Source organism: Plecotus auritus (assembly GCF_963455305.1).
Source record: "Plecotus auritus genome assembly, chromosome: 7".
NCBI classification, from domain to species: Eukaryota; Metazoa; Chordata; class Mammalia; order Chiroptera; family Vespertilionidae; genus Plecotus; species Plecotus auritus.
In genome coordinates this window covers 74,012,484-74,039,565 of record NC_137774.1, presented here as the reverse complement: position 1 = coordinate 74,039,565, position 27,082 = coordinate 74,012,484, and the positions used below count along the sequence as shown (strand labels likewise).

Below are 27,082 nucleotides of genomic sequence, written 5' to 3'. Positions count from 1 at the left end.
AGCGCCTGTGACTCTGACCCAGGGTGAACGTCGTTCCCACCAACCCACAGCAACTGCACATCTTGGTATCAAAGCTCTTCAGTGACACTTGGGGGTGCAAAACTCCCACTGCACACGGTCCAGTCTCCCGCAACTTGACATCTGAACCTTCTGGTGATAGTCAGAATGGGGAGACAATGAAGCAATCCCCAGAGGAAAGAAAAGGAGGAATCGCCAAGTAAGGAAATAAGTGAAACAGAAGCATGCAACATGACAGAAAAAGAATTTAGAGTAATGGTCATACAGTTCATACACCAGATGGAGGAGAAAAGCAACAACCTATGCAAAAATCAGGAAGAAATGAAAAATGATATAGCTACAATCAAAAACACTATGGAAGGCTTCAACAGTAGACTAGAAGAAGTAGAGGACCGAATCAGCGAGTTAGAAGATCAGGTACAGAAATAAGCCCAATCTGAACAGTACAGAATCGCTGTACTAGAGAAAAAAATTAAAAAGCAGGAGGAGAGCCTAAGGGAGCTTTTGGACAATGCAAAACAAAATAACATACGTATAATAGGGCTGCCAGAAGGACAAGAAGAGCAGCAAGGATTAGAAAATTTATTTGAAGAAATAATGTCAGAAAACTTCCCTGATATGGGGAAGAAAAAAGTTACGCAAGTACAAAGAGTCCCAAGCAAGATGAATCCCAAAAGACCCACACCAAGACATGCCATAATTACAATGGCAAATGTTATCGACAAAGAGAGAATCTTAGAGGCTGCAAGAGACAGAGAGTTACCTACAAAAAATCCCCCATCAGATTATCAAATGATTTCTCAACAGAAACACATCAAGCTAGAAGGGAATGGAAGGAGATATAGAAAGTAATGCAAAGCGAGGGACTCAATCCAAGAATACTCTATCCAGCAAGACTACCAATCAAAATTGAAGGGAAAATCAGGAGCTTCACAGACAAAAAAAGGCTAAGGGAATTTATCACTACCAAATGAGCAATGCAAGAAATGCTAAAGGGAATGCTGTAAAAAGAAGAAACAAAAAGATAAGGAACACAGCCCCCAAAAATAAAAATGGCTACAAACAAGTACCTTTCAATAATAACTTTAAACGTAAATGGACTAAATGCTCCAATCAAAAGACATCAAGTGACTGAATGGACAAAAAAACATGACCCATATATATGCTGTCTACAAGAGACCCACCTCAGAACAAGGGTCTCACACAGACTGAAAGTGAAGGGATGGAAAAATATCTTTCAGGCAAATGGAAATAAAAAAAAAAAAAGCTGGGGTAGCAATACTTATATCTGACAAAATAGACCTCAAAGTGAAGGCCATAAAGAGATAAGGAAGGCTACATCATAATACTAAAGGGATCAATACAACAGAGGATATAACCTGGTAAACATATATGCACCCAATGCAGGAGCACCCAAATACATAAAAAATCTCCTGGAAGATATCAAAAGAGAGATAGACAACAATACAATCATAGTAGGGGACTTTAATATACCACTGACATCACTGGATAAATCCTCTAGACAAAAAATAAGCAAAGAAACAACAATCCTAAATGACTCACTAGATCAGATGGACTTAATTGACATCTTCAGAACATTTCACCCCAAAGCTGAAAAATATACGTTCTTTTCAAGTGCACATGGGACATTTTCAAAAATAGACCACATACTGGGTCACAAGCAAAGTCTCCCCAAATTCAAGAAGACTGAAATCATACCAAGCTTCTTTTCAGACCACAATGGCATAATATTAGAAATAAACTACAATAAAAACAATCCAAAACACTCAAACACTTGGAAGCTGAATAGCATGTTATTAAATATTGATTGGGTTACCAATGAGATCAAAGAAGAAATTTAAAACATTCTGGAAACTAATGACAATAAAAACACAACAATCCAAAACCTATGGGACACAACAAAAGTAGTCCTGAGAGGGAAGTTTATAGCTCTACAGGCCTACTTGAAAAAATGGTAGTAAATCATCTAATGCTACAACTCAAATAATTAGTAAGAGAGTAACAAGAAAAGCCCAGAGTGAGCAGAAGGATGGATATAATAAAGATTAGAGCAGAAATAAATGACATAGAGACCAAAAAAAAAAAAAACAACAACAACAACAATACAAAAGATCAATGAAACCAAGAGCTGGTTCTTTGAAAGAATAAACAAGATTGATGAACCTCTCGCCAGGCTCACCAAGAAGCAAAGAGAGAAGACTCAAATAAACAAAATCAGAAATTATAGAGGCCAAATAACAACAGACACCACCGAAATACAAAGGATTGTTAAAAAATATTATGAACAATTCTATTCCAACAAACTAGACAACCTGGAGAAATGGACATATTCCTAGAAAAATACAACCTTACAAAACTCAATCAGGAAGAATCTAAACATCTCAATAGGCCAATAACTATGGAAGAAATTGAAGCAGTCATCAAAAAGCTTCCAGCAAACAAAAGCCCAAGCCCAGACGGCTTCACAGGAGAGTTATACCAAACATTCAAGGAAGAACTAAATCCTATCCTCCTCAGACTATTCCAAAAAATTCAAGAGGAAGGAACACTTCCAAGCTCCTTCTATGAAGCCAGCATCACCCTAATACCAAAACCAGATAAAGACAACACAATGAAAGAGAATTATAGGCCAATATCACTCATGAACATAGATGACAAAATCCTCAACAAAATTCTAGCAAATCGGATCCAGCAGTACATCAGAAAGATCATACACCATGACCAAGTAGGATTTATATCAGGGATGCAAGGATGGTACAATATCCGCAAATCAATTAATGTGATACATCACATAAACAGAGGGATAAAAATCACATAGTCATATCAATTGATGCAGAAAAAGCATTTGACAAAATCCAACACCCTTTCTTGATAAAAACTCTCAGCAAGGTGGGAATAGAAGGATCATACCTCAACATCATAAAGGCCATATATGATAAACCCACAGCCAGCATCACACTCAATGGACAAAAACCAAAACCATTTCCCCTAAGAACAGGAGCAAGACAGGGATGCCCTCTCTCACCACTCCTGTTCAACATAGTACTGGAAGTACTAGGCATTGCTATCAGACAAGAAGAAGAAATAAAAGGCATCCAAATTGGAAAAGAAGAAGTAAAGCTGTCCTTATTCATAGATGACATGATATTGTACATACAAAATCCTAAAGACTCCATCAAAAAATTATTAGACTTAATAAATGAATTCGGCAAGATAGCAGGATACAAAATTAACGCCAAGAAATCTATGGCATTTCTATACACCAATAGTGAACTTATAGAAAGAGAGACTTAAAAAGCAATCCCATTTACCATCGTACCAAAAAAATTAAGATACCTAGGAATAAACTTAACTAAAGAGGTAAAAGATCTATATGCAAAAAACTACAGGACACTGAAAAAAGAGATAGATGAAGACATAAACAGATGGAAGAACATACCATGTTCATGGATTGGTAGAATCAACATCATCAAAATGTCCATACTACACAAAGCAATCTATAGATCCAATGCAATCACCATTAAAATACAAACGGCATATTTCACAGACCTAGAACGAACTCTCCAAAAATTCATCTGGAATAAAAAGAAGACTCCTAATAGCCACAACAATCCTGAGAAAGAAGAACAAAGTAGGTGGGATCTCAATACCAGATATCAAGCTGTATTACAAAGCCACTGTTCTCAAAACAGCCTCGTACTGGCACAAGAACAGACATATAGATCAATGGAATAGAATAGAGAACCCAGAAATCGACCCAAACCACTATGCCCAATTAATATTCGACAAAGGAGGCATGAACATAAAATGGAGTCAAGACAGTCTCTTCAATAAATGGTGTTGGGAAAATTGGACAGATACATGCAAAAAAAATGAGACTAGACCACCAACTTACACCATACACAAAAATAAATTCAAAATGGATAAAGGACTTAAACATAAGACTGGAAACCATAAAAATAATAGAGGAATCCACAGGCAGCAAAATCTCAGACATATGCCGAAGGAACTTCTTCACTGATACTGCTCCTAGGGCAATGGAAAAATAAAGAGAAAATAAACAAATGGGACTACATCAAAATAAAAAGCTTTTGCACAGAAAAAGAAACCATCAACAAAACAACAAGAAAGACCACTACATGGGAGAACATATTTGCCAATGTTATCACTGATAAGGGTTTAATCTCCAACATTTACAGGGAACTCATAGAACTCAACAAAAGGAAGATAAACAATCCAATCAAGAAATGGGCAACGGACCTAAATAGAAACTTTTCGAAAGACAGAAGGAAGGCCAAGAGACATATGAAATCATGCTCAAAGTCACTAATTATCTGAGAGATGCAAATCAAAACGACAATGCAGTACCATCTCACACCTGTCAGAATGGCTATCATCAACAAATCAATAATGACAAATGTTGGCGAGGATGTGGAGAAAAAGGAACGCTGGTGCACTGCTGGTGGGAATGCAGACTGGTGCAGCCACTGTGGACAACAGTATGGAGTTTCCTCAAAAAACTAAAAATGGAACTCCCATTTGACCCAGTAATACCACTTCTAGGAATATATCCCAAGAAGCTAGAAACATCAATCAGAAAGGATATATGCACCCCTATGTTCATAGCAGCACAATTTACCATAGCTAATATTTGGAAACAGCCTAAGTGCCCATCAGCAGATGAGTGGATTAAAAAACTGTGGTACATCTACACAATGGAATACTATGCTGCAGTAAAAAAGAGGAATTCCTACCATTTGCAACAACATGGATGGAACTGAAGAGCATTATACTAAGTGAAATAAGCCAGTCAGAGGAATATAAATATCACATGATCTCACTCATTTGTGGAATATAATAAACAACATAAACTGATGAACAAAAAACAGTTCCAGAGACAGAGAAACATCTATCAGACCATCAAACCTTGGAGGGAAGGTAGGGGAGGGTGGGGTTAAGGGGGAGAGATCAACCAAAGAACTTGTATGCATGCATATGGGCCTAACCAATGGACACAGACAACAGGGGGTTGATGGCATGAGTGGTGGGGTGTGTGAAGGGGTAATGGGGAAAGAAGGGCACATATGTTAACACCTTAATCAATAAAGAAATTTAAAAAAAAGAAAAAGAAAAAGGCAGCTCCAGGGCCGGAACGGAAAGGCGGTGCCGGCAGCCAGGGAAAGGAAGGCCCATTCTTGCACGAATCTTCGTGCATCAGGCTTCTAGCACAAATATAAGTTTTTATGTGGTTCTGTTTTTATTTCTGAACTAGAGGCCCGCTGCACAAAATTCATGCACTTGGGGGGTGCAGGGGCGCGGGGAGGAGTCCCTCAGCCCAGCCTGCGCCCTCTCGCAGTCCAGGAGCCCTTGGGGGATGTTCAACTGACGGCTTAGGCCTGCTCCCTGGCAGTTGGACATCCTTAGCACTGTGGAGGCGGGAGAGGCCTAGCTTCTGGCTGAGCGGTGTTCCCCCTGTGGGAGTGCACTGACCATCAGGGGACAGCTCCTGCATTGAGCATTTGCCCCCTGGTGGTCAGTGTGCATCATAGTGACCAGTTGTTCCCTCATTTGGTCAATTTGCATATTAGCCTTTCATTATATAGGATAGATGTATTTCCAAGGAAGATATACAAATGGCTAATAAGTACATGAAAAGATGCTCTCCATCATTACCCATTGGAGAAATGCAAATCAAAACCACAATAAGCCCTGTCCAGTGTGGCTCAGTTGGTTGGATGTCAACCTGTGCACTGAATGGTTGCTGGTTCAATTCCTGGTCAGGGCACATGTCTGAGTTGCAGGCTCAATCCCCTGTAGGGGGTATGCAGGAGGTGGCCAATCATGTTCTGCTCTCACATCAATGTTTTCCTTTCTCTCTCCCTCTCCCTTCCTCTCTCTCTAAAAATCAATTAAAAATCTTAAAAAAGAAAAAACACACTACAATGAGTTACCACTTCACACCCACTAGGGTAATTATGATAAAAAAGACAGACAATAATCAGTGTTGGTGAGAATGTGGAGAAATTGGAACCCTCATACACTGCTACTGGGAATGTAAAATGGTATAGCCACTTTGGAAAATAGTCTGGCAGCTCCTCAAACATTTCAATATAGTTACCATATGACACAGCAGTTTCACTCCTCAGTATAGACCAACTTGGGCTCTTTTAATCAGTAGAAAATGAACTATCAGTACTTGGCAAGAAGAAAGAGAAAGGGGAGTTGCAAACACGGCCTTCACAACAGGCGCTCATTGCTATTTGCCTTTCCCAGTGAGAACATCTCACTTTGATGAATGATTCTCAGGTTGGAGACACAATTCTTCATAAATCGTGGCCCCTCAATGACTTCATCAGCTGCCCACGCAAGAAACTATGCTCTGTTCCAACCCTGGAGGAGGACATACTGAGTTGGACCTGGTGAGCGTGTACTTTATGAAAGATGGAGGAAATTTTCAAGGGTAATGCTGACTACACAAAATTTTTTTGCTTTAAACCACTGACTTTAGAACCTCCTGCATAAGACCTGCCTTTCCTGTACCTTTTATTGGTTCTGAGTAAATTTCCAGTTCAACATATTCTAGAGATGATTTGCTGAAAAACAAATCTCTCTCAAAAAAAAATGCTAAAAATATGGGCCTAGTTCCACCCCAGAGTTAACACAAATTGCATTTGTATATATGAAACACAATACATTTTCATATGTAATGAAAAAAAGGCGTCCTTTAGTCTTATGAAGGCTGCAGGATGAGGTCTATCAAGGCACTTGCCCTGTGTTAGGGTATAGTCACCTCTAATGGGTTTCATTTCACAACCATCTTTTTAACCTCCTATTCTAGCAAGTTCTAGGCACAGAGTGGTTCCATACGTGTATGTTGACTCCAGAAACTGTGGATATCTCCAAGACACGGTGGCCAAATTCCCCAGTCTTACTGTGATTTCTCCATATCAACTCAAACCCTCCGTGTGGCCCTTGTTGCAGAACTTCTGTTTATATGGACATAGGTATTGTGCTGGAGACCTGTGTTATATGCAAGGTTTTAGCAAATCCACTTAGAAAGTCCTGTGCTTTGGTATTTCACTTGTGTCACTGCCCTTGCCCTAAGGAGCAGGTCTAACTAGCAAATCTCATTACGTGTCCACACACGTATGTACACACCCCTCCCCTTGGCCGACTCTCTGAAAGGCTCATGTTGGTGGCCCCTCATGTTCATATGACAGCAGTTCAAATTCAGGTGATCAGCCTTTGTGCCAATCATTTTGATCTGAAAATCATTCCTCTTAGGACTGATGGTTTAATGCTTTGTTGAATTATAACATACCTGTAGAAATGTACATGCACAAGAAGCCGACTCAACATTATTTCCTACAAACTAAACATACTCATCTAACCAACACCCAGATCCAGAAACAGAGCACTACAGCCGCTCCTAAAACCCCTACCCCACTTTCAGTTGCTATTCAGCCTAGACTGCCATTAGCCTCAGCTCCTTACACCTGATTTGGGGCTTTACATTAAGTAGTAGCTCTCAACTGGGAACAATTCTGTCTGCCAGGGAACACTTGTCAAAGTCTGGAGATATTTTAAGTTGTGAGAACTTTGGGGGAAGTAGGTTACTGGCAGCTACTAGGTTGACTCTGGAGATGCTGCTAACCATCTTCCAGTGCCCAGGGAAACCCCACAAGGAAATACCCAACCTAAAATGTCAATGGCGTCTCAGCTGAGACCCTGATGCAAAGAGAATTAAACACTACCTACGCTTTTGTGCTTGTGATCAATTTTAACCCTGTGATCTGATCACTTAATAAGAAGCAAATATGGCATTTGGAATCCCAAACAAAGAAAATCCAGTGCTACCCACACAAGCCGGTGTCTTTAGAGCTGAAATTTTGATTTCAATTCTTTCTATTTCTTTTTCAAGTGATTTTTCCTAAAATGGCATCCCTTGGGCTCAAGGCCTTAAGATTCAAACAAAGCTGAAGTTCACATGGGAATTCTGCACACGCCCACACAGGTACACACTGTCGCTTACTATGCAGACATCCACCCACAGACACACACAACCAGACACACACACACAAACCATGGAAGATAGAGAGCAAACTTCATAACAGCAATTTTCTTTTAGTTGAACTGGGAAAAAATATGATCTAATTATGCCCTTAGTTGGGAATCTGTCACATTAAATCCAACTGGGTGTGTTTGCATGATTGAGGTGTTTAATTTGGGGGACCACGAAGCAGAAGTGTTGGCTGTACTTTAACGTAATTGGTACAGAATAACTCTGAAGGGCTGAGATGTCTCAGTGGCACAAAGCTCCTTCAAAAGCAAGAGAGCTTAAGAGTAAGACAGGGGCTTTTAACTGCCTCAGGAGCTAGGGTCTTAAAAAAAACAAGACAGGGTTAAAGAGGGTTCTATGGCTAGACCCAAGTCAGGTGGCTGTGGCTGCATGTACCATTTCAGCTGTGACATTTTCTCAAGAACTCCTCAAGATCCATGGAATGTGGACGAGGAAAGACTGAAATACTCCAAGTCTTGGCTAAGCTTCCATAAAGGGAAATAACTAGCCTTGCAAATATCCCACATTGTGATTCTTTAAGCTGCTGATTCCCAGATTTTTCTATTCCATAAACCAATAAGATAAATATGTGAATAGATAGATAGATAAAACCCCTTTTGGGGGGGAGTGGTAAGAAAGAACTTCTTTAAATGACCAATTTCACCCTCCACCATCACCAAAGAAACCTGTCAAGCTAGATTAGGTTTTCCCACAATAACTAACAACGCCTAAGTCTCCGTGACCTAAGCCAGCAGTACTTGTTTTCCTCACTCATGCTGCATGGCATTGCATATCAAGGAGCAGAGGGGTGAAGGAGCTCTGTTTTCATATCGAACTTACTCTGGGGCTCAGACTAATCTAGGTTTTGTCACCTGTCAGGGCAGCAGAGGGGAGAGTGCTGAAGGCCAGGTACTAGGAATTCAATGCTCCGGCCTAGGAGTGACACACCTCACTTCTGCCCCCAGTGGCCCAATGCCCCCATTGGCCACTGGCCAGGACCAGTCCCATCCCCCTACACTGAAATGGAGGAAATAATCCTCCCATTGCCAAGAAGGATAGGAAAACTGGATATAAACAGTAGAAATTTCTACCCCTTAGAAAAAAAAATCTGAAAATGCCTCCCAAAATAATAAAATAGAATAGACATAATCTCTAATAATAAAAGTGTAATGTGCTAATTAGACCGAACAGCTGAACAACCTTCTGGACATCCTTCCAGACATCCTTCCAGACGACCTTCCAGACGAAGCCGGGGCTGCAAGGGCCAAGGCAAGCCACTGAGGTAAGCTGCCACGGCTGCGAGGGCCAAGTCCCTTGCACGAATTTCGTGCATTGGGCCTCTAGTTTAGAATAAAGAACAACCTCCAAAAAGAACAGCCAGCAAGCTTTCTTTCATCAAACATTTTCCCAGTGGTTTTTTCCATGTCATCTTTGACCCATGAACACTATACAGAACTGTCATGGTACAAGAAACATGGAAAAGGTCTCAAGAACAGAGCAGAGTCCTCCTCGGGGAAGATCTGGCAGGGCCAGAATGCTAACCTTCCCACCACCAATTAGAAGACTTCACAGGGAGCATCTACGCATCCCAGCCTTAAATAGCGGGCCTTTACAGCTTTGTCCTAATGCCCTCTCCTTGATCTTTATCATCACTGTAAAGCCATCTGGCCTCAAGATCTCAAATTTCCACTGTAGCTACATTCTCCTATCTTCTGCCTCCCACACCCACACCTCTTCCAAATCTGATCTTCACAAAGCCATGACCCCCTTCTTTTTTCAAAATTTATCTTTATTGTTTAAAGTATTACAGATGTCCCCCTTTTCCCCATTGACTCCCTCTGCCCTGCACCCACCCCACCCCTGGTCCTTCACTGCACTGTTCTCTATGTCCATGGGTTATGCATATATGCATAAAGGTTCTTTGGTTCCTTCTTGCTTGGCCTTCCTCATCCACCTGGACCCTACAGCCATCACCAGTTCCTTCTGTTTCTTTTCCTTCAGTTAAATTCATGCAACATTATATTTGGTACTTGTTTTAAAAACCCCATTTGGACTGATCAGAATTGTCCATCTCTCTAGCTGTCCTTCCATCTATAAACAGGCTTAGTCTGGGATGATGTTTACTTACTATTAAGTCGAGTTATTTCTTGGTGTGGTAGGATTTGAAGTGATTGTTCTTTGTTTCTTGTACTTTTCCGTATTTCTTGAATTTCTTTTTAAACAATGTTTTGTTAAAAATAATCAAGGTATTATTTTATTAATCTAGTTTGCATTACACTTATTAATATATTAATCTAATCTGCCTACTTGATTACAAACTTCTTGAATTACCAGTTCATTTTGTGACCCCGGCCCCAGGTATCCTGATTCAAAGGGTGGGACCTTGGAATCTACGTGTTTAGAAAGTCTCAATAATTCTCTTACAGGTAGTCTACAGCATTCTGAGAGGCCCTGGTGCAACTTCCCTCCAGGAAGTTGGCCCTACAGTTTATTTTCCTGTTGAGCACAGAAAGCAACTGAGTATTATCCAGTCCATACAAATCATGATACTGATTGTGTGCAAGAGGAACTCAGGATGGTTTGAAAGGCTGAGGACCTAAAAGGAGGCTCTTCTCTCAGATGCCAAGTCCCCACCTCACACATGGTGATAAATGATGATGACACCTATTCTTCCAGCTTCAGTATCCCAGAGTTTTTGTCCAATAGAAGCGCCTCCATCCCCAAACCCAATCCCAGTTTCTCACACATGCTTTCACTATGGGCACTCTGCTGGTACCCACACCACAGGAGAAATAGAAACGGCCTCCATGCAGTGGCTTAATGCAAGTGAAAACGAGTTCAATTAGCTGAGGATGACACTGAAGTATCTCCCAGGAAAGTTTTCCGCAGCTCTGCCCATCCATAACCTCCCTCCATTTCAAGGGAGACCTCTGCTCAGGCTGCACTGGCTTCCATTAGAGTAAATCACACTGACTCCTGGCAAATGCAGAGATTTGCTTTAAACAGATTCGTGTCTCACACACACATGGGTGTACACGCGTCTCCTAGAGCCTGACCCCACTCAGCAAGCAGTGCCCTTCCTTCGAGCACCCATGTAAAGCTTGGTTCACTAATGCAAACATGAGAGGTGAGCCTGACATCAAGGAGCTTACATTCCAGGGGAGGAAGCTGACTTGAACACAAGCAATGATAGTACAAGATGGAGTAGAAGAGCCAAACTTGACGTTTAAGCAAAGTAGCACCAAGGCCCTGGCCAGTGGTTAGAGTGTCGGCCCGCACACCAGAGAGTCCTGGATTTGATTCCCGGTCAAATGTACGTACCTGAGTTGTGGGTTCACTCCCCCCCCCCCCAGTTGGGGCATGTGCAGGAGGCAACCAGTTGATGTGTCTCACTTCTCTCTCTCAGTCTCTCTCCAACTCTCTCTCTCTGAAAAGCAATGGAAAAAAAATATCTTCAGGTGAGGATTAATAACAAAAAAAGAAGGTGGTACCGAGGACTAGATGCCAAACTGGATCTCCAAGCCAGAGCCAGGCCAGCTACATGAGACTCAACCTGGAGCTTTGTAAACAGATTCAAGCAGAGCCCTGAGCATCAGAATTTCTGGGAGCAAGACCCAGGAATTGGTATAGTTAAATAAACACTCTCCCTTATAAGATCCTGATGTTCTTAAGTGTTAGGGGAATATGAAACTAAAACATCAAAGAAGGTACTAAAACAAACCTGTAAATGCTGACTACGGGGCAGACACTGTGTCGGCACCTCAGGTGCATGATCCCCAATACTAAAAATAACCTGCAAGGGACACATTTGTGGGAATGACCATGGGTTTTGTTAGCACCAGAGCCAGGCACCTGAGATGCCTGAACTCTGCCCTGCTGGTCACGAGCCAGGAGTCCCCCTACCACCTACAGTACGATGTGTCCCATTTTCCAAGGTCACTGGAGCCCACAGATCTTAAACAACCTGCTGAATTCTCAAAGCTGGTAACTGTAAAAATCTGGGTTCAAACCCAAATCTGTGACTCCAAAGATATTTCCACTTGCTTCAACCCCAGAGCTGTCCAAATGGTAGAAATGCCTACATCCATCCAACATGTGCTTTTGCTTTTAGATACCATCAAAGGTCCCTCTGTGAATATTAGATGAGGGCTGTTTCATACAGAGTGACCTGTAGAGAAAACCCAAAGTAGTTCCCCCAGGTTAGACCCCACATAGTCAGGGAGTCCTGAGTCCTGGATCCCGGCCCTGCTTCTGCACCTTCCTTAGTTTTTCCTGTGTGTAAAACAACAATCTTTGAAAAATTCCCTCCCCCAGCAGAGACATAGAACAAAGGCCAACTCCATTCATTTTTGGGGGTGTAGACAATTTCAGGGTCATCGATGATTTCACAGGGTAGAAAATATCACAGTCACAAAACACTTCGCATTCAAATAGAACGTTTTGATTTTCAAAGAGCCCTTGCTTGCCATCTAATCTTATCCTCCTACCAGTCCTGGAAGAGCTGCAGACTTGGCATTCCTAACCCCACTCCGCAGACAGGGGACTGGGCACAGGCGTGCCAGGTGCCATATGAGGAGGGTGATGACTGGTGATGGCCACTGTCATTGCCAGCCCCTTAGCCCAACTAGCCACGCCCTCCCAGATAGACCTCCAGCAGAGGGGGTGGGGGCAGGGTCATTCATCTCTGCCAGTGGAACCAGAACCCAACCCCACTAGGTCCTGGTTCTTCGCCACCCCTGTCTGGGATCTCAAGTAAGCTGCTACCCACCTTGCAAGTCTCAGCTGAGGCAGCATAGAGGAGTTGCAAGGAAATTGAAACCCTCTCTGTAAGGAGTTCCGTAAATAACAAAACAGTCATTTTTTTTCTAACAACACAGGTTCTTAGTGCTATTTCCCATATAGTGCTGTCATAAACTCAGAGGCCAAGTCCAAAGTCCTCCCTGACAGCCCCCCAGCCTGTTGGACATAAATGCATGCACAAGCTTGTGATACTAGGGGCAGGGCCCTGGATGATTAAATTGTGGTCAAATATCTAGAGCCATAGGGAACCTGCATAAAGGAAAGAGGCAGCTTCCTTCCAAAACTTTGGTTAGTTTCAAATGTGTTCTTTCAGATGGATATTAAGCAGCTCTCCACCAGCACCTGGGAAAAGAGGCGTTCATTACCAGAGTGAGAGCAAATGAATGGGACACACTGGTGGGTCAAATTCATGTGCGCCTGAACAAGTTTATGGTGGAAATAACGGGCTTCATTTGTTTGGCACAACACAGGGTGGTTTAATCACCGTGAGGGAGGAGTGTCTAGAGCAGCAATATCGTGGCTGTAGGCCCATGTTTTCTGGAAGGGGGAGGTTGGATGACAAGGGCTTCTGTGTCATCTGCAGGCCCCTCGCAGAGGGAGCTGGGGAAGCTTTGCAGCCATCTGAGTGCTGTTTGCATCTTGTCTGGCTGGGCAGACTTGCTCCAAACAAGGGCAGATGGGGCAGCTCTTGCCCCAGTGTTTGGAGAGAGATGGGAGAGAACCAAGGGAGGTGGCTACAACTCCATGAGGACAACACAGAACACAGAATCCAAAGGAAATGCAGTCATTTTCCCTCCCAGGCACCACACACCTTCCAACTTAAGCCAGCAAGTTTCCAGATCACAAAGCCCTCCTTATCCAGACATGCAAGATGCAAAGCCCAGAGCAAAGACCCAAGCCTTGCCCAGATTTCTCCAGGATGCAGGTCTGAGAGGCAAGGCGGGTCCATGCACAGTCAAGGGTGGAGGGACTGGACTGGAGGGGCACAGAGGCCAGGGAGCCTCCTCGAGGGGCAGCCCCTGCAATCCCCAAAGACCATGGGAACCCAAAGTTGCACAGAGCCCCGCCAGGCTATTTCTATGACACCCAGTAACACAGAGAGAAAAGTCAGGGAGAAGGGAAACCAGCACATTGATAACACCTGAGCATGCTAAGGTTGTCTGCTCTTCTCTGTGTTCTTGACAATCCCAGCTCTCTCCTTTGCGTCATCAAGGTCCTTGCTCTGCGTGCCAGCTCCCCTCTCTTCCTCTTTGCCTCTGCCTTCCTCATGGAACATCCACTCCAGCAGTTTTTCCCAGGCTCTCTCCTCCCCAGGGCTGTACTCTCAGACCTGCCTGGGACCCCTGCTTCTCAGTTAGTGAGGCCCAGGGGGTCAAATACAGCCAAGACTGGAAAACCAAAGGAGGAACCCTGTATGCTGTGAGTCACCTGACAACTTCCCACTGGGGCTGAAAAGAAGGCAACAGCTCCACAAACATAGGGTTCTCTGGCCTCTTGGAGTTCTGTAGTCAGAAGTCCTGTCACCTCCATGTATAGTTGCCTGCAAGGAGGCCATGCAGGAAGCCTGGTGTTGCTCAGAGACCAAAAAAAGGAAATTAAATGCGCCATCTGCTTATTAGCAAGAGCTTCTGAGGCAGATGCTTAAATATGCATGCCCAGACATTATAAAACTTCAGGGAAAATGTTAATTTCAATAATCCGAGTTCTTGTGCTTACAAAACCCATCTTTGTTTTCTTTCTTCTTGGTGATTTGGTATCTCAGAGTCACAGCACCGTGAAGGGTGATCTCACTGGATTTTGGTAGCTGTGTCAAGTAGAACCCCAAATCCATCTTAGGGAGATGCTTGGGGGGGCCAACAAGCCACCTTTCCTTCCCTCCTTTCTATCCCCCATCCAAAAATTGATGGCACTAGCCTAATGCCCTGCCACATGGGTGAAAAAAGACCCCTCAGAACCCCAATCCTGCCCTTGACACCAAAGAACCGCAAGGCTGAGAGTATGGTACCTGTCACCCTCCCCTCTGTGGAGTCCTGCAAGTTAAGCAAGTGCTGCAACCCCACCCCAGAGCTGTGTGCATTTCAAGAGTAGCTGTACTCATGCCCCCGCAGGACACCATGGTGGATACAAAGCCCCTTAACCTGAGACTCTCAGGGTAAATATTTTCAGCATTGTGGGCCATACAGTCTCTGTCCCAACTACTCAACTCTCCCGTTGTAGCAGGAAAGCAACCCCCAGACAATACTACTTGAATGGGTGTGGCTGTGTGTCAATAAAGCTTTATTTACAAACACAGGCAGGGGGCCAGTCTGTCTCCTCCACTAGAGCAGGGTCTCCAGGAGAACCGGGACCGATCCATCTTGTAGACCAGCACCTAGCCCAACACTTGGCACACAGGAGATGCTCAAATACTTGGAGAAGGAATGAAAAAGGCAAACAGCCCTCAGTAGTGAGGTGAGGGTCTCCCAATGGCACCATCTTGTGCTGAGGCACAAAGACAGGCAGGCTCCCCACCAAGGCTGGGTCCTTTTCCAAGGTAATGTGGAAGTGACAGCCAAGCCTTGTGGGGAGGACAGAGGCTTTGGAATCACACACACACAAGCTATAGTTTTGCAAGAGAGTCAAGACCATGAGCATCCTATGTTTCATTGCACACGCCCTGGGTGGGTGCTAGAGTGCCCAGATCTAAGGTGAATCTTTGTGCCCCCCACAATTGGCCTCCATTAAAATTCCAGCAATGGCTGATGAGCATGATCTATTAAACCCAGTGGGCTCTCTTCAACACAACTGACCTCGTCTTTCTCCCTCTCCTGTCTTTGGGGCCTCAGAGCCTCTGCCTGCTGCTCCTATGACCCTCTCATGAATTCTTCTCCTCTCATCATTCAGATTCCCTGGGCTTAAACCAAATCCCTCCTCTTGCCACCCTACTCTCTCCCCAGTCAATCTTGGGTGTTCCCAGGACCTCAACTACATCTACACTGATAAGTCCAGCCCCAGCCCCATCTGTAATATTATACATTGCCATGTGGGTCTCAGAGCGACCTCAGCCAGAGTCCAAGTTCAAATTTGTGGTTTTCCCTGCCATTCTGGATATTAACTTGATCCTGACTTCTTCTCATTCCCAACACCCAAAAGATGCTTAAGTTCTTTAGAATGTATCTCATAAACTTGCCTCAGTTCAGGCACACAGCTCCACCACGGCCACCACCCCATTATCCAAGCCACCAGCACCCACAACAGAGACCCCTGCCCCAGCCCCAGATTGTCTCCTTTCTGCTCCTTGAGCACCAAGTCATGTTCCAGAGGACAAAGAGAGACAACAACCATCTTACTAAAATTTTTTAAATTAGGAGGACATTAGCCTACTGTCCAAATCTTACCAGGTAAAAAGCCAAAATCGAGCTCCAGTTGACCAGAACGGGGCTAAATATTTCTGAAATGATTAAAGCCAAGGGCAACACGGCTCAGACTCCAAAACTGCTGCAGGCACAGAGACGCCCGCCTCCCCAAGGGTGTCTGAATCACACAGTATGCAGCCTGTGCCTGTCTGTTCTAGCTAAAAGGAACACTCTTCATGCCTTCTTCCTCCTGCAAGGACCCTCCACCAACCTGCACCCCACTTTTGGCCCTTGGAGGATGAGGAAAGCCTCTATTGTATCCCACCCACACACCGCAGTCCTCAGAAGCTAGCCTCACAAATTATAAGAGAGCCGAGGCAGACACACCACGTTCCAGTGGGCAGCAATGTCTGCATGTCAGTTTGAGAGATCATTGCCCGGGAAATATCTATATCTCGGCAGAGACAGCTTCAGCCCTTTGGAGTCCAGCTGTGCTCAAATGGGAATCCTGAAATCCAGATGTTGGTCCAAACACCTTGTCTCCGCAAGCCAGCTTCCAAATTCTCTGTTGTGAGAGTGAACCTTGAGAGCCACCTGTCTGCCCACCCACACCCTAGAATCCTCGGCCTGAGAAACAAGGGAGATCTTTGGGGGGGGGAACCAGTGATTCCATGTTGAAAGCCGAGGGGCTGCCAAAATCCAATGTGAGATTTAGGTAGATGATATTCACCCTTGCACTTTGCCAATAGATAGGGGATGAAGGATGGAGTCTGATTCACCCAAATAATTTTTTAAATGAAATTGACCACTTGTTTTGTGCTTTTTCATTATCTAAATACTATAAGCATTTCCCATTTATTATCTTGTTATTTTACTGAATGTCCACATAACCTTGCATTGAGATTGTCTCTCATTACCTCTGTTTCATAGATGAGGAAACTGAGGCCCATTGAGGTAGTGTAAATTTCCCAAGGCTGCACAGCTTACAAGTAGTACAGCAGGGACCTAAACTCAATACCCACATTCTGAAACATTTTTGCAAGTATAGATCAGTGGCTCTCAGCCTAGGGACATTTTTGGTTGTCACAACTGGAGGTGGGGGAGGCAGTGCTACCAGCACCCAGTAGACAGAGGTCAATGATGCTAGTAAGCATCCTACAATACACAGGAAAGCCCCCACAAAGTATCTCACCAAATGTCAACAGTGCCAAAGTGGAGACACCCAGATGCAGACCATCACCAGCAAGAAAGGAAAGACCTGCAGTCTGGATCGACATCTCCAGGAGCCCCATGCTGATGATAACCTTCCACTCCAGTCTCCACCCCAGGGACCCTTGAGTGGAGAGTCCATGTAGCGATTTCAGGGATTCTGAAAAAGCTCAGTTCTGCCCAACACAACCCAGAAATCTATGCCAAGCTGCCTAATCTTTGGAAAAGCTGAACAATGGCTGAGGATGATAACCGATTACCTAAAAGAGACTTTTCTCTCCCTCCAGGAAGAGCTGTGGGTAGAGAACTGTGGGTCGTGATCCCTGGGATCACTCTAAGGAACCAATAAAAACTCTGGGAGGACTAGTTTTTTGATACTAGCTCAACAGCACTGGTGCTGGAGAGGCTTAAGGGAATCTGTGCAACTTGTGATGCCTGGTGGAAGATCAGCCCTCACTAAACACACACCTTCCTTCCACCGCACCTCCTGCAGGACTCAGGACTGAGAGGGCTCCTTGGGCTCCAGGTGACCACCTAAAAGCATCCCCAGCAATCACCAGAGGAGGCGACCCCCTCCTTAAAGAGGCAAACCTGGGAGCCACTCTGAGGGACAACCGGTCACATGTGAACCTCTGCCACCCGGAGTGCCAGACCTGGTGATGGAAAAGGCTATTTTATCCTTTAAAACATCTGGATACAATATGGACATGGAGGTGATGCCCATGCAGCTTCCTCAGAGAAAAGCCCAAAATGATCAGTATCTAAAAATAAGCTGCTATTAAAGAATAAGGATGTTTTTGACATTTCAGCCAAGTAATGGTCTACACAGACAAAATCTCGTGAAAAAGCAGGCTGTTCTTCTTGATCCATTTGGATGTGGTCTATGAGTGAAGAAATGGGCTCTGCTCGGAGAAATTGCTGCTGCTCCTACCACCATCCTGAAACTGCTTCCTGGTTCCATAAAGGAAATATTCTTACAGAATCTAAAGAGAGAGAGAAATCTCTCTGAGGGGCACTGTGGGCAGCCCACACTGTGGCCAACCTTTAAACTTGAAAACCAAGACGCCATGTCTATGAGGGCCAATGCCCCCAGGAGATCCAGGTGCCCCCAAAGGAGTCGTATTCAGGCTCAGGAAACAAAGAACAGTTTCTGTCCAGTTATGCCATGATCCTTCAAATTGTGGCACCCCCATTTCCCTTTGTGAACCAAAAAGTTCAGTGGGGTTTCTGCCTTTTGAAAATTTTATCATCTACACGTAAATCCTTTAACCTCCAGAAAGCATTATTCAGCTTTCTGGAGATTCTGGCCCAAGACCCTTGTCTCTTGTCATTCACCCCAGAACCAAACATGGCAGCAAGCAAGCCAAATGGAGTGAATTTCAGTACTAAATCACATTTATTGAGTACATGCTATGTGCCAGGTGCAATGCTAAGTGTCCTCTATGGATAATCTTTGCTTAACCTCAGGATTAATAACCCCATGAAAAGAGGCCTGTTGACATATCCATTTCACCAATAAGGACACTAAGGCTCAGAGACATTAAGTAATGTGTGCCAGGTCATCCAGCTAAGAAGGGCCCGAGATGAGATTCAAGCCCACATTCCTAAGCATGCCCTGCACTTGGTCACTTCACTCCATTCTGGGGTCCTGGTCTTCAGCAAAGTTCCACATAGAAGAGAGAGGTGACAGGAAGAGGGAGGGGCTGACAACAGGGTAAGTTTCATAGCATTGCACCGCCCCCGAATCTGTGTGGGCCTCTCTTCCCACCATACTGCGACACTACTCCCTTCTCATCCTTTCCACAGTGTATCCCAGAAGCCTTCCAAAGCATTCCTTCTCCTGGGATCTCAGAGAGAAATTCCCCTGGTTTTGGTACCCAGGTGGCCCAAGATCTGAACACAGTGACAGCCACAGGGAGGCATGCCGATCAGCTGGGCTGTGCTGCAGCCCAGCCATTGGAGGCATCGGAGGAGGCTGCTGCTGCTACCTGCGTGGATTTGGAGAAAGAAGGAGAACTCTCCCTCATGGGGCTCACCAATCACTAATCAAATTTTTAAGATGAGCTTAGTCAAGCAAATGGTCAAGAATAAAAACATTTGGAAGAAACAAAAAGGTCAACCCCATTATTCATGAAAACTCTCAAGGTGGCAGCCCTTGCCATGGGGACAGCTGTTCACCAGCTCTCATCTGTCCTGCAGACACTGTGTTCCCCGACGTAAGGTCACCAGGTCACAGCTGTAAGATTCAGGAGAGAAAGCAGAAAATGGGTACTAGGGGTCAAGCTCGCCTCAGAGACTCATCCCACACCTAATGACTCACATACCCACAAACATACCCAACAAAATCACCTCACACATACCCTTAGCCAGCAGGACCAGAGGCAGGCAGCACCCCAGGGTGTGCACAGAACTTCGCCTCTGTCCCTCTCTGAAGGGATGAGGACAGGAGAGTGTTAGGGGGTGGAAGCCACCTGCCTTTTCCCTAAACTCTCACTGCCCAAGCAGAATGGGAGCAATGACAGGAAGATGCAAGCAGAAGAGGGGCTTGGTGGCTGCTGCCAGCGCACACGCTGACAGGGCCAACAGGGCCAGGTTGGGCAGACTATGCCCAGGTACTTCCTACCCAAGCCCCTTGCTAGAGTGGCACACACAACCAGCAAGGTCCCAGAAAGACGCCTAAAACAGCACTGTTCAGGATAGGGGTGCTGGGTGAGGGCTGCTCAGAGCAACCCCCACCTCCTTCCCCTCCTGGGGGCCCCAGGACGCAGAGGTTCCCCCACCCCTTTTTAATGAACCGTGGAGCCCAGAGGTCTCCCAGACACCAAGGACGTCAAGGAGAACCAGCAAGTCCATGCTACATAAACAAGAAGGGAATTTCCATCAATATCGGAACATCTAGTTTCTCAAGAGGTCCCTGCAAGCTATCACACCGCTCCCGCCCCGCAGGAGTTGCTGCCCAATTACCAACTTGGACCTGACGGCGGACAGATGGGGAATGTCCCAGCCACCCCCCAGCCGCATCCCTCCTGCGCCCCTGCTCACTTACACCTCTGCCTTCGACACCTGTCTGGGTGCCCGTCTCTTCCCTGCCCAGGCGTGGAGTGTCTTCTCCCTCCTCCTGCGCTGCGCTTCCTCCTTCCAGCCCCAGCCTCAACCTCTTCTCCTCCGGAGGGGCATCCTCCTCCTCCCGCCTCTGCCGGCCGTCCCTGCCTCTGAGCTTGCCCTTGTCTTCGGGGCTGCTGGAAGGGCTGGCCATGGCTCTCGGGGACTCTGCCTGCACTTGAGGAAAAAGAAAGACCCAGCAGCCTCCCGAACCCAGCGGCCTGTCAATGGGAGATGGGGCTTCTGAGCGCGGCCTCGGTGGGTTCGCACCGCGCGGCTCAGAGCTGGACTCCTCGGTGGACCACTCCTGTCTCTCTGCCGCCCCCTGCTGGCTACTGGCGCGCACCGCGGCACGCGTGAAGAGGCCTGTGCAGGTCTCACCTGCCCAGACGGACCACTGGCTCTCCACTGCCCAGGGCCAGGCCCACTCTGGCAAAGTCCTGCCCCCAGGTCGTACCCAGGGGTCTCCCTGCCCAAGGAAGGGAGGAGAGAAGGGACAGATAGACGTCCGCTTCTCCAGCGCCCTGCAAGGATGGACACCCTGGCCTCTGGTGCTATTCTGCATGGTGAATGATTTGGATGTGGCCGGAAAAAGGAAGCTGCTCAAAATGCATCGAGAATCTAGCCTGAAGGATGGCATGCTTAATGCACAGGCATCATCTTTCAAAGTTGTGCTTAACTATCAAGGATGTTTATCAAGTGTCTATGGGCCAGGCATGGCCATTGCAGAAGGGGGTGATAAGGATGATCATGGCAGGCATTTTCTCTGCCCCTGTGAAAGCTCAACGCCTGATGGGAAGGTGATGATTGATTGACATTGTCAACAGGACAAATGACTGCAAAGAAGTGCTGAGAACTGGGAACCTAAAAGAGAAGGGCCTCTCCCCAGGTCTGGGGGAGTTGGGCAGAGGAGTGACCACTGAATGAAGGCTGTGAGTAGTTGTCATCCATGTGAAGGGTGTTCAGGCGGAGAAGACAGCACGTGCAACAGAGACTGGGAGAAAGGTAGCAAAAAGCCTGTAGGGCTGCAGCAGGTGGTCGAGGCGAAAGCAGTGTGGTGGGGGGAGGGAGTGGTTGCTGGAAACCAGGTATGCGAGACCAGACCAGCTAGAGGACTACTGCAGGGCTCAGCCCAGCAGCAGTGCAGATGGACAACCTTGAACCAGGAGGTATTTTTTGGACTTGTAGGTGATTTGCCCAGTGCCCAGTGCAGGCTAAGTGAGTACCAGGCTCCTCTATTCCCTGAGCTTTCCCTACCAAGCATTCAGACCATATTGTACTTGCTTAATTGTTGCTCCCACCTCCCCAACTGCCTCTGCCTTTGTACATGTTTTTAATTTGAAAAGCTATCACAGTGGGTGGCACATAGTAGGTACTCAAGAAACATTTGTTGGGTGACTAAATGGATCCACCCCCACCAAGGGTTCTTTGCATCCTACAGCTTCCCCTTCTTGCTCCAGCCCCTTCCTCTCTCCTCCATCTCTTCCTTTCCCACAACAAATAATTTTAATAACTGCAGATAGGCTTTGAGACTCTCTTCTATTACTTTCCACATATTAATTCCTCTAAATGCCACAATAACCCTGTTATTACCCATTATACAGAGGAAGAGACTGAGGCATAAAAAGATAAATGACAGGCCCAAGACACACTATCGTGGGAACTGCTGCCATTGAATTGGGAAACCTAAATGCAATGAGAGTCATTGGAACCCAGGGTGACAGGGACCAAGTGGAGACACTCAACCACCAAAGGCAAGTCAGTGTGGTTATTGTAATGAACAGCAGAGTCAAAGCAGCCATCAGAAGCATCTGACTCTCACTGACCTATGGCGCTGGCTAGTTGATCATGATGTCCCTAGAAGTGAAATAGATGGGAAGCCTACTATATTCTTACTCGATCTGTATAAGCAGAATAGTTCTAGGTCAAGTGAGCAAACTTATAAATGGAATCACAAAAAACAAAGGCATGACGCCCCCAGTCAATTCCCAGACTTGAGCCAGTCTACAGACACAGAACCCTTTGAATGAAGAGGAGGCTAGGCGCCCCTGAGGACGGAGCCTGGCATGCTGCCAAAATGTATACCATTAATCTTCCTCCCAGCATTCCCTGAAGGAATCTACAGCTTTTACCATAGGGCCTGCACTGGGAAAAAGGAAATCAGACCTTTCCAAGACCAATGGACACAGGCTACAGGCTCTGTACTGACACTAATTCCAGGTGACCCACAGGTCACTGGAGTCCAATCAGAGTAGGGCTTATAGAGGTCAGGTGACCAACCGAGTTTTAGCTCAAGTTCGTCTCCCAGTGCATCCAGTGGATTTCCACACCCATCCTATGGTTACTATTGGTAGAGCTTAGATAAAACCCAGGATATCCAACTTAGAGGCTGAGCTCCTAACCACAAAAAGTGTCAACCCCATTTCTGCAGCATTTGAAACTAGGAAGGATGTGTGAAGATAATCAAAAGGTCATGAAGCCTGACATCAAAAGAAAAGGCACAAGTTTACCAAGCCAGAGTGACTAGATCCCCCAGGGACCACTCCTCAACTTCCCAGCAGCATGACTGGGAAGGTGAGGGGAAGGTCAGTCAAAGGTAAGCCCTTTTACCCTCTTCTGGGAAAATATAAGTAAATTCTTTTGGAGGCTACCCCAGGTATAGAAAAATCCTATATAATAAAAGGGTAATATGCAAATCGACCGAACAGCAGAACGACTGGTCACTATGACGCACACTGACCACCAGGGGGCAGAAGCTCAATGCAGGAGCTGCCCCTGGTGGTCAGTGTGCTCCCACAGGGGGAGCACTGCTCAGCCACAAGCCTGGCTGATGGCTGGCAAGTGCAGGGTTGGTGGCAGTGGCAGTGGCGGTGGCAGCGCTAAGGATGTCTGACTGTGGCTTAGGCCCGCTCCCCATGGGACGTCAGTCGGACATCCCCTGAGGGCTCCTGGACTGCTAAAGGGCACATGCCAGGCTGAGGGACCCCTCCCCCCCTCAAGGGCACGAATGTCATGCAACAGCAAACTAAAGTGATGGAAACTAAAAGAGGGTATGGGTTGTTTAAAGAGATACACCCACTGCATTGGTGGGGTCTTTGGACTTCCATTCTAACCCACACACCCACAGAGAAAGTATACTTGACCCCAAAGAGGGCCTTGGGTCCCCCAAAAAAGCAGAATCTAATGCAAGGATTCAAATGCAACTAGTTTATTTTGGAGGTGATTTTAGGAAACTCTGTAGACTGGGGACATGGGAGGGAGAAGGTTATAAAGAATTTGCTGTCAACCCTGTGGACACCTAAAGCTAATCCAATTTGGAGAAAATGTGGACTGTGCACCTCAGCTCAGGGCACAGAAGCTGGGGTATTCACCCACCAAGTATCAGCATCTAGAACTGACAGCTGCTTCCTGGAGGGCCTTAATTCCCAAGTACTTCTGGCAAAGTGGGAGTTGGTAGCCACAGAGAGCCTCAGGCAAAGGCAAGTCAGCATGCATGGAAGTAGTGAGGGCAAGGGATGTGGGCAAGGGTCCCAATAACACCTGCTGCAGAGCTTAACCCTGCATGGCCAGACTGGCTCCAGCAGGAAGAGGTGAGCAGGTGGAATCGGGAGAACTTTGGGTGGTGATGGAGAAGCTGCTTTGGCAGGTCATCCTTCCACAGTGGGTCTTAGAAGGCAGGTTAGCTCAGCCACGGCTCTTGGGGCAGAGCTCGACTGGGGTACTGGTTTCACTCTTAGCCACATAATTTCAAAGAGGGAAACTGAACTGTGAGAGCTTCGGTTTCCTCTTTGGAAAATGGGCATCACAGTACCTCATGGGGTTATTGTGAGAACTAAACAAGATTGTGCATAGAAAGCTCTTAGCTTGACATAGCATAAGGGCTCAAAAAGAAAGTGTGCTTACTTTTTTTTTTTAATATATTTTATTGATTTTTTACAGAGAGGAAGGGAGAGGGACAGAGAGCTAGAAACATCGATGAGAGAGAGACATCGATCAGCTGCCTCCTGCACACCTCCCACTGGAGATGTGCCCGCAACCAAGGTACATGCCCCCGACCGGAATCGAACCCGGGACCCCTCAGTCCGCAGGCCGACGCTCTATCCACTGAGCCAAACCGGTTTCAGCAAGTGTGCTTATTTTTAAATATCATTTAACTCATGTGTTTTCTTCTTTTTTTAATAAATCTTTATTCAGATTATTACAATTGTTTCTCCTTTTTCCCCCCATAGCTCCCCTCCATCCGGTTCCCACCCCACCTTCTGCCATTACCTCCCCCCGACTGTCCTCATCCATGGGTGTATGATTTTTATCCAGTCTCTTCCTGAACCCCCCCCCCATACCCCTTTTCCCCTGAGAATTATCAGTCCACTCCCTTTCTATGCCCCTGATTCTATTATATTCACCAGATTATTCTGTTCCTCAGGTTTTTAATTCACTTGATTTTTAGGTTCACTTGTTGATAGATATGTATTTGTTGTTCATAATTTTTATCTTTACTTTTTTTTTTTCCTCTTCTTTAAGAATACCTTTCAGCATTTCATATAATACTGGTTTGGTGGTGATGAACTCCTTTAGCTTTTTCTTAGCTGTGAAGCTCTTTATCTGCCCTTCAATTCTGAATGATAGCTTTGCTGGGTAGAGTAATCTTGGTTGTAGGTTCTTGCTATTCATCACTTTGAATATTTCTTGCCATTTCTGTCTGGTCTGCATAGTTTCTGTTGAGAAATCAGCTAACAATCATATGGGTACTCCCTTGTAGGTAACTAACTGTTTTCCTCTTGCTGCTTTTAATATTCTCTCTTTGTCTTTTGCTCTTGGCATTTTAATTATGATGTGTCTTGGTGTGGTCCTCTTTGGATTCCTTTTGTTTGGGGTTCTGTGCGCTTCCTGGACTTGTAAGTCTATTTCTTTCACCAGGTGGGGGAAGTTTTCGGTCATTATTTCTTCAAATAGGTTTTCAGTATCTTGCTCTCTCTCTTCTTCAGGCACCCCCATAATTCTGATGTTGGTACGCTTGAAGTTGTCCCAGAGTCTTCTTACACTATCTTCAACTTTTTGGATTTTTTTTTGCTTTTTGCTTTTTTGGTTGAGTGTTTTTTGCTTCTTTGTATTTCAATTCTTTGACTTGATTCTTGTGTTCCTTTAGTCTGTTGTTGGGTCTCTGTATAATATGTTTTATTTCAGTCAGTGTATGTTTAATTTCTAGTTGGTCCTTTTTCATATCTTCGAGGGTCTCATTATATTTATCAGCCTTTTCTAGGATATTCTTGAAAAGCCTTATAACCGTGGTTTTGAATTCTATATCCAATCGTTTGTTTTCCTCCATTTCTTTCGTTTGTGATCTGTTTCTTTGACGCCGCATTTTCACTGCTTCCCTGAGTTGGTAGGGTAGATTTGTGTGCTAGGTTTCCTATATGGCCCAGTGGGTCGGCCTCCCCAGTTAACCTGAGGTGGACACTCTTGGTGCACCCCTTTGTGAACTGTGTGTACAGCCTTGTTGTAGTTAAGTCTTGATTGTTGTTGGTATCACTGGGAGGAATTGACCTCCAGGCCAGTTGGCTGTAAGGATCAGCTGTGTCTACGCTGGGAGAAGTTCGGTGTTGGAGACAGCCTTATAGGATTAGACTTGCCAAATTGCAATAGCCTCTGTGCTCAGCTTGGATGGGGTGGAGTCTCAGGGCGGAGCAGACAGTCTTGGCTTCCAGTCAGCCTTGCCCTTGTGCGCGTGCACACCTGCAGACCTCTGCCTTCCCCGGCTTCTGACTCCCTTCCACTAGGGAAAGCCTGTGGCAACCTCCGCAGCCTTTGTGCGCACTGGCATGCGCGTGCCTGCAGACCTTTGCCTTCCCTGGCTCCCGAGTCTCCGCCCGAGAGTCCAGATTACCCCCCACAAGAGCGTGGGTCCCCAGGGGCTTGCCTGGAACTGGGGTTCAGTGCAGTCAAAACTGGGGCTCAGTGCAGTCAGGAGCTTCTGACTCCCTTCCACTAGGGAAAGCCTGTGGCAACCTCCGCAGCCTTTGTGCACACTGGCGCACGCACCTCCAGAACCCTGCCTGCCGGGGCTCTCCCGGGTCTCCCCGGGGTCTCCGAGTCTCCGGGTGCTTTTCTCTCTACCTGACAGTCCAGACTCCCCCTGTATGAGCCTGGGTCCATGGGGTTTCGCCCAGGACTGGGGTTCAGTGCAGTCAGAACTGGGGTTCAGTGCGGTCGGGGGCTTCCTTCCCCCTTCCGCCAGAGAAAGTCAGCCAGGCTCTCAGCCACCCTTCCTCTCTGCACGCACAAAGACCCTTTGCCGTACCTCCAATTCTCTGTGAGCTTTTCTCTTTCCTTCTAGTTGTAGAATTTTAACTCAGCCAGGTTTCCTGTGGTTCTGGATGGTGTCCGTTCTGTCTTTTATTTGTAGTTTTGAAATTGTTGTACGAGGCAGCAGTTTAGGTGCTTACCTATGCCGCCATCTTGGTTTCTCTCAACTCATGTGTTTTCTTATAGTGAAAGCAAGTCTGGTCCTGAAGTTAGAGGGTCCTGAGGCTTCCAGGTG

At 45.9% G+C, this 27,082-nt stretch overlaps 1 protein-coding gene across 8 annotated transcripts in view; it reads right to left on the bottom strand.

Annotated features, from left to right (window-relative positions):
- Nucleotides 1-20,855, bottom strand: part of RBFOX1 (RNA binding fox-1 homolog 1) — a 2,122,525-nt gene extending 2,101,670 nt beyond the window's left edge. For 2 of the 8 annotated variants that reach the window (XM_080678242.1, XM_080678244.1), the window contains exon 1: nt 20,489-20,761. In XM_080678242.1, coding sequence (XP_080534368.1) covers nt 20,489-20,698 — 210 coding nt within the window. In that variant the 5' untranslated portion in view covers nt 20,699-20,761. Of the gene's footprint in view, nt 1-20,488 lie in introns of all 8 variants that reach the window. The other 6 variants (XM_080678210.1, XM_080678241.1, XM_080678221.1 and 3 more) reach the window with 6 other exon arrangements.
- Between the last annotated feature and the right edge of the window lie 6,227 nt (nt 20,856-27,082).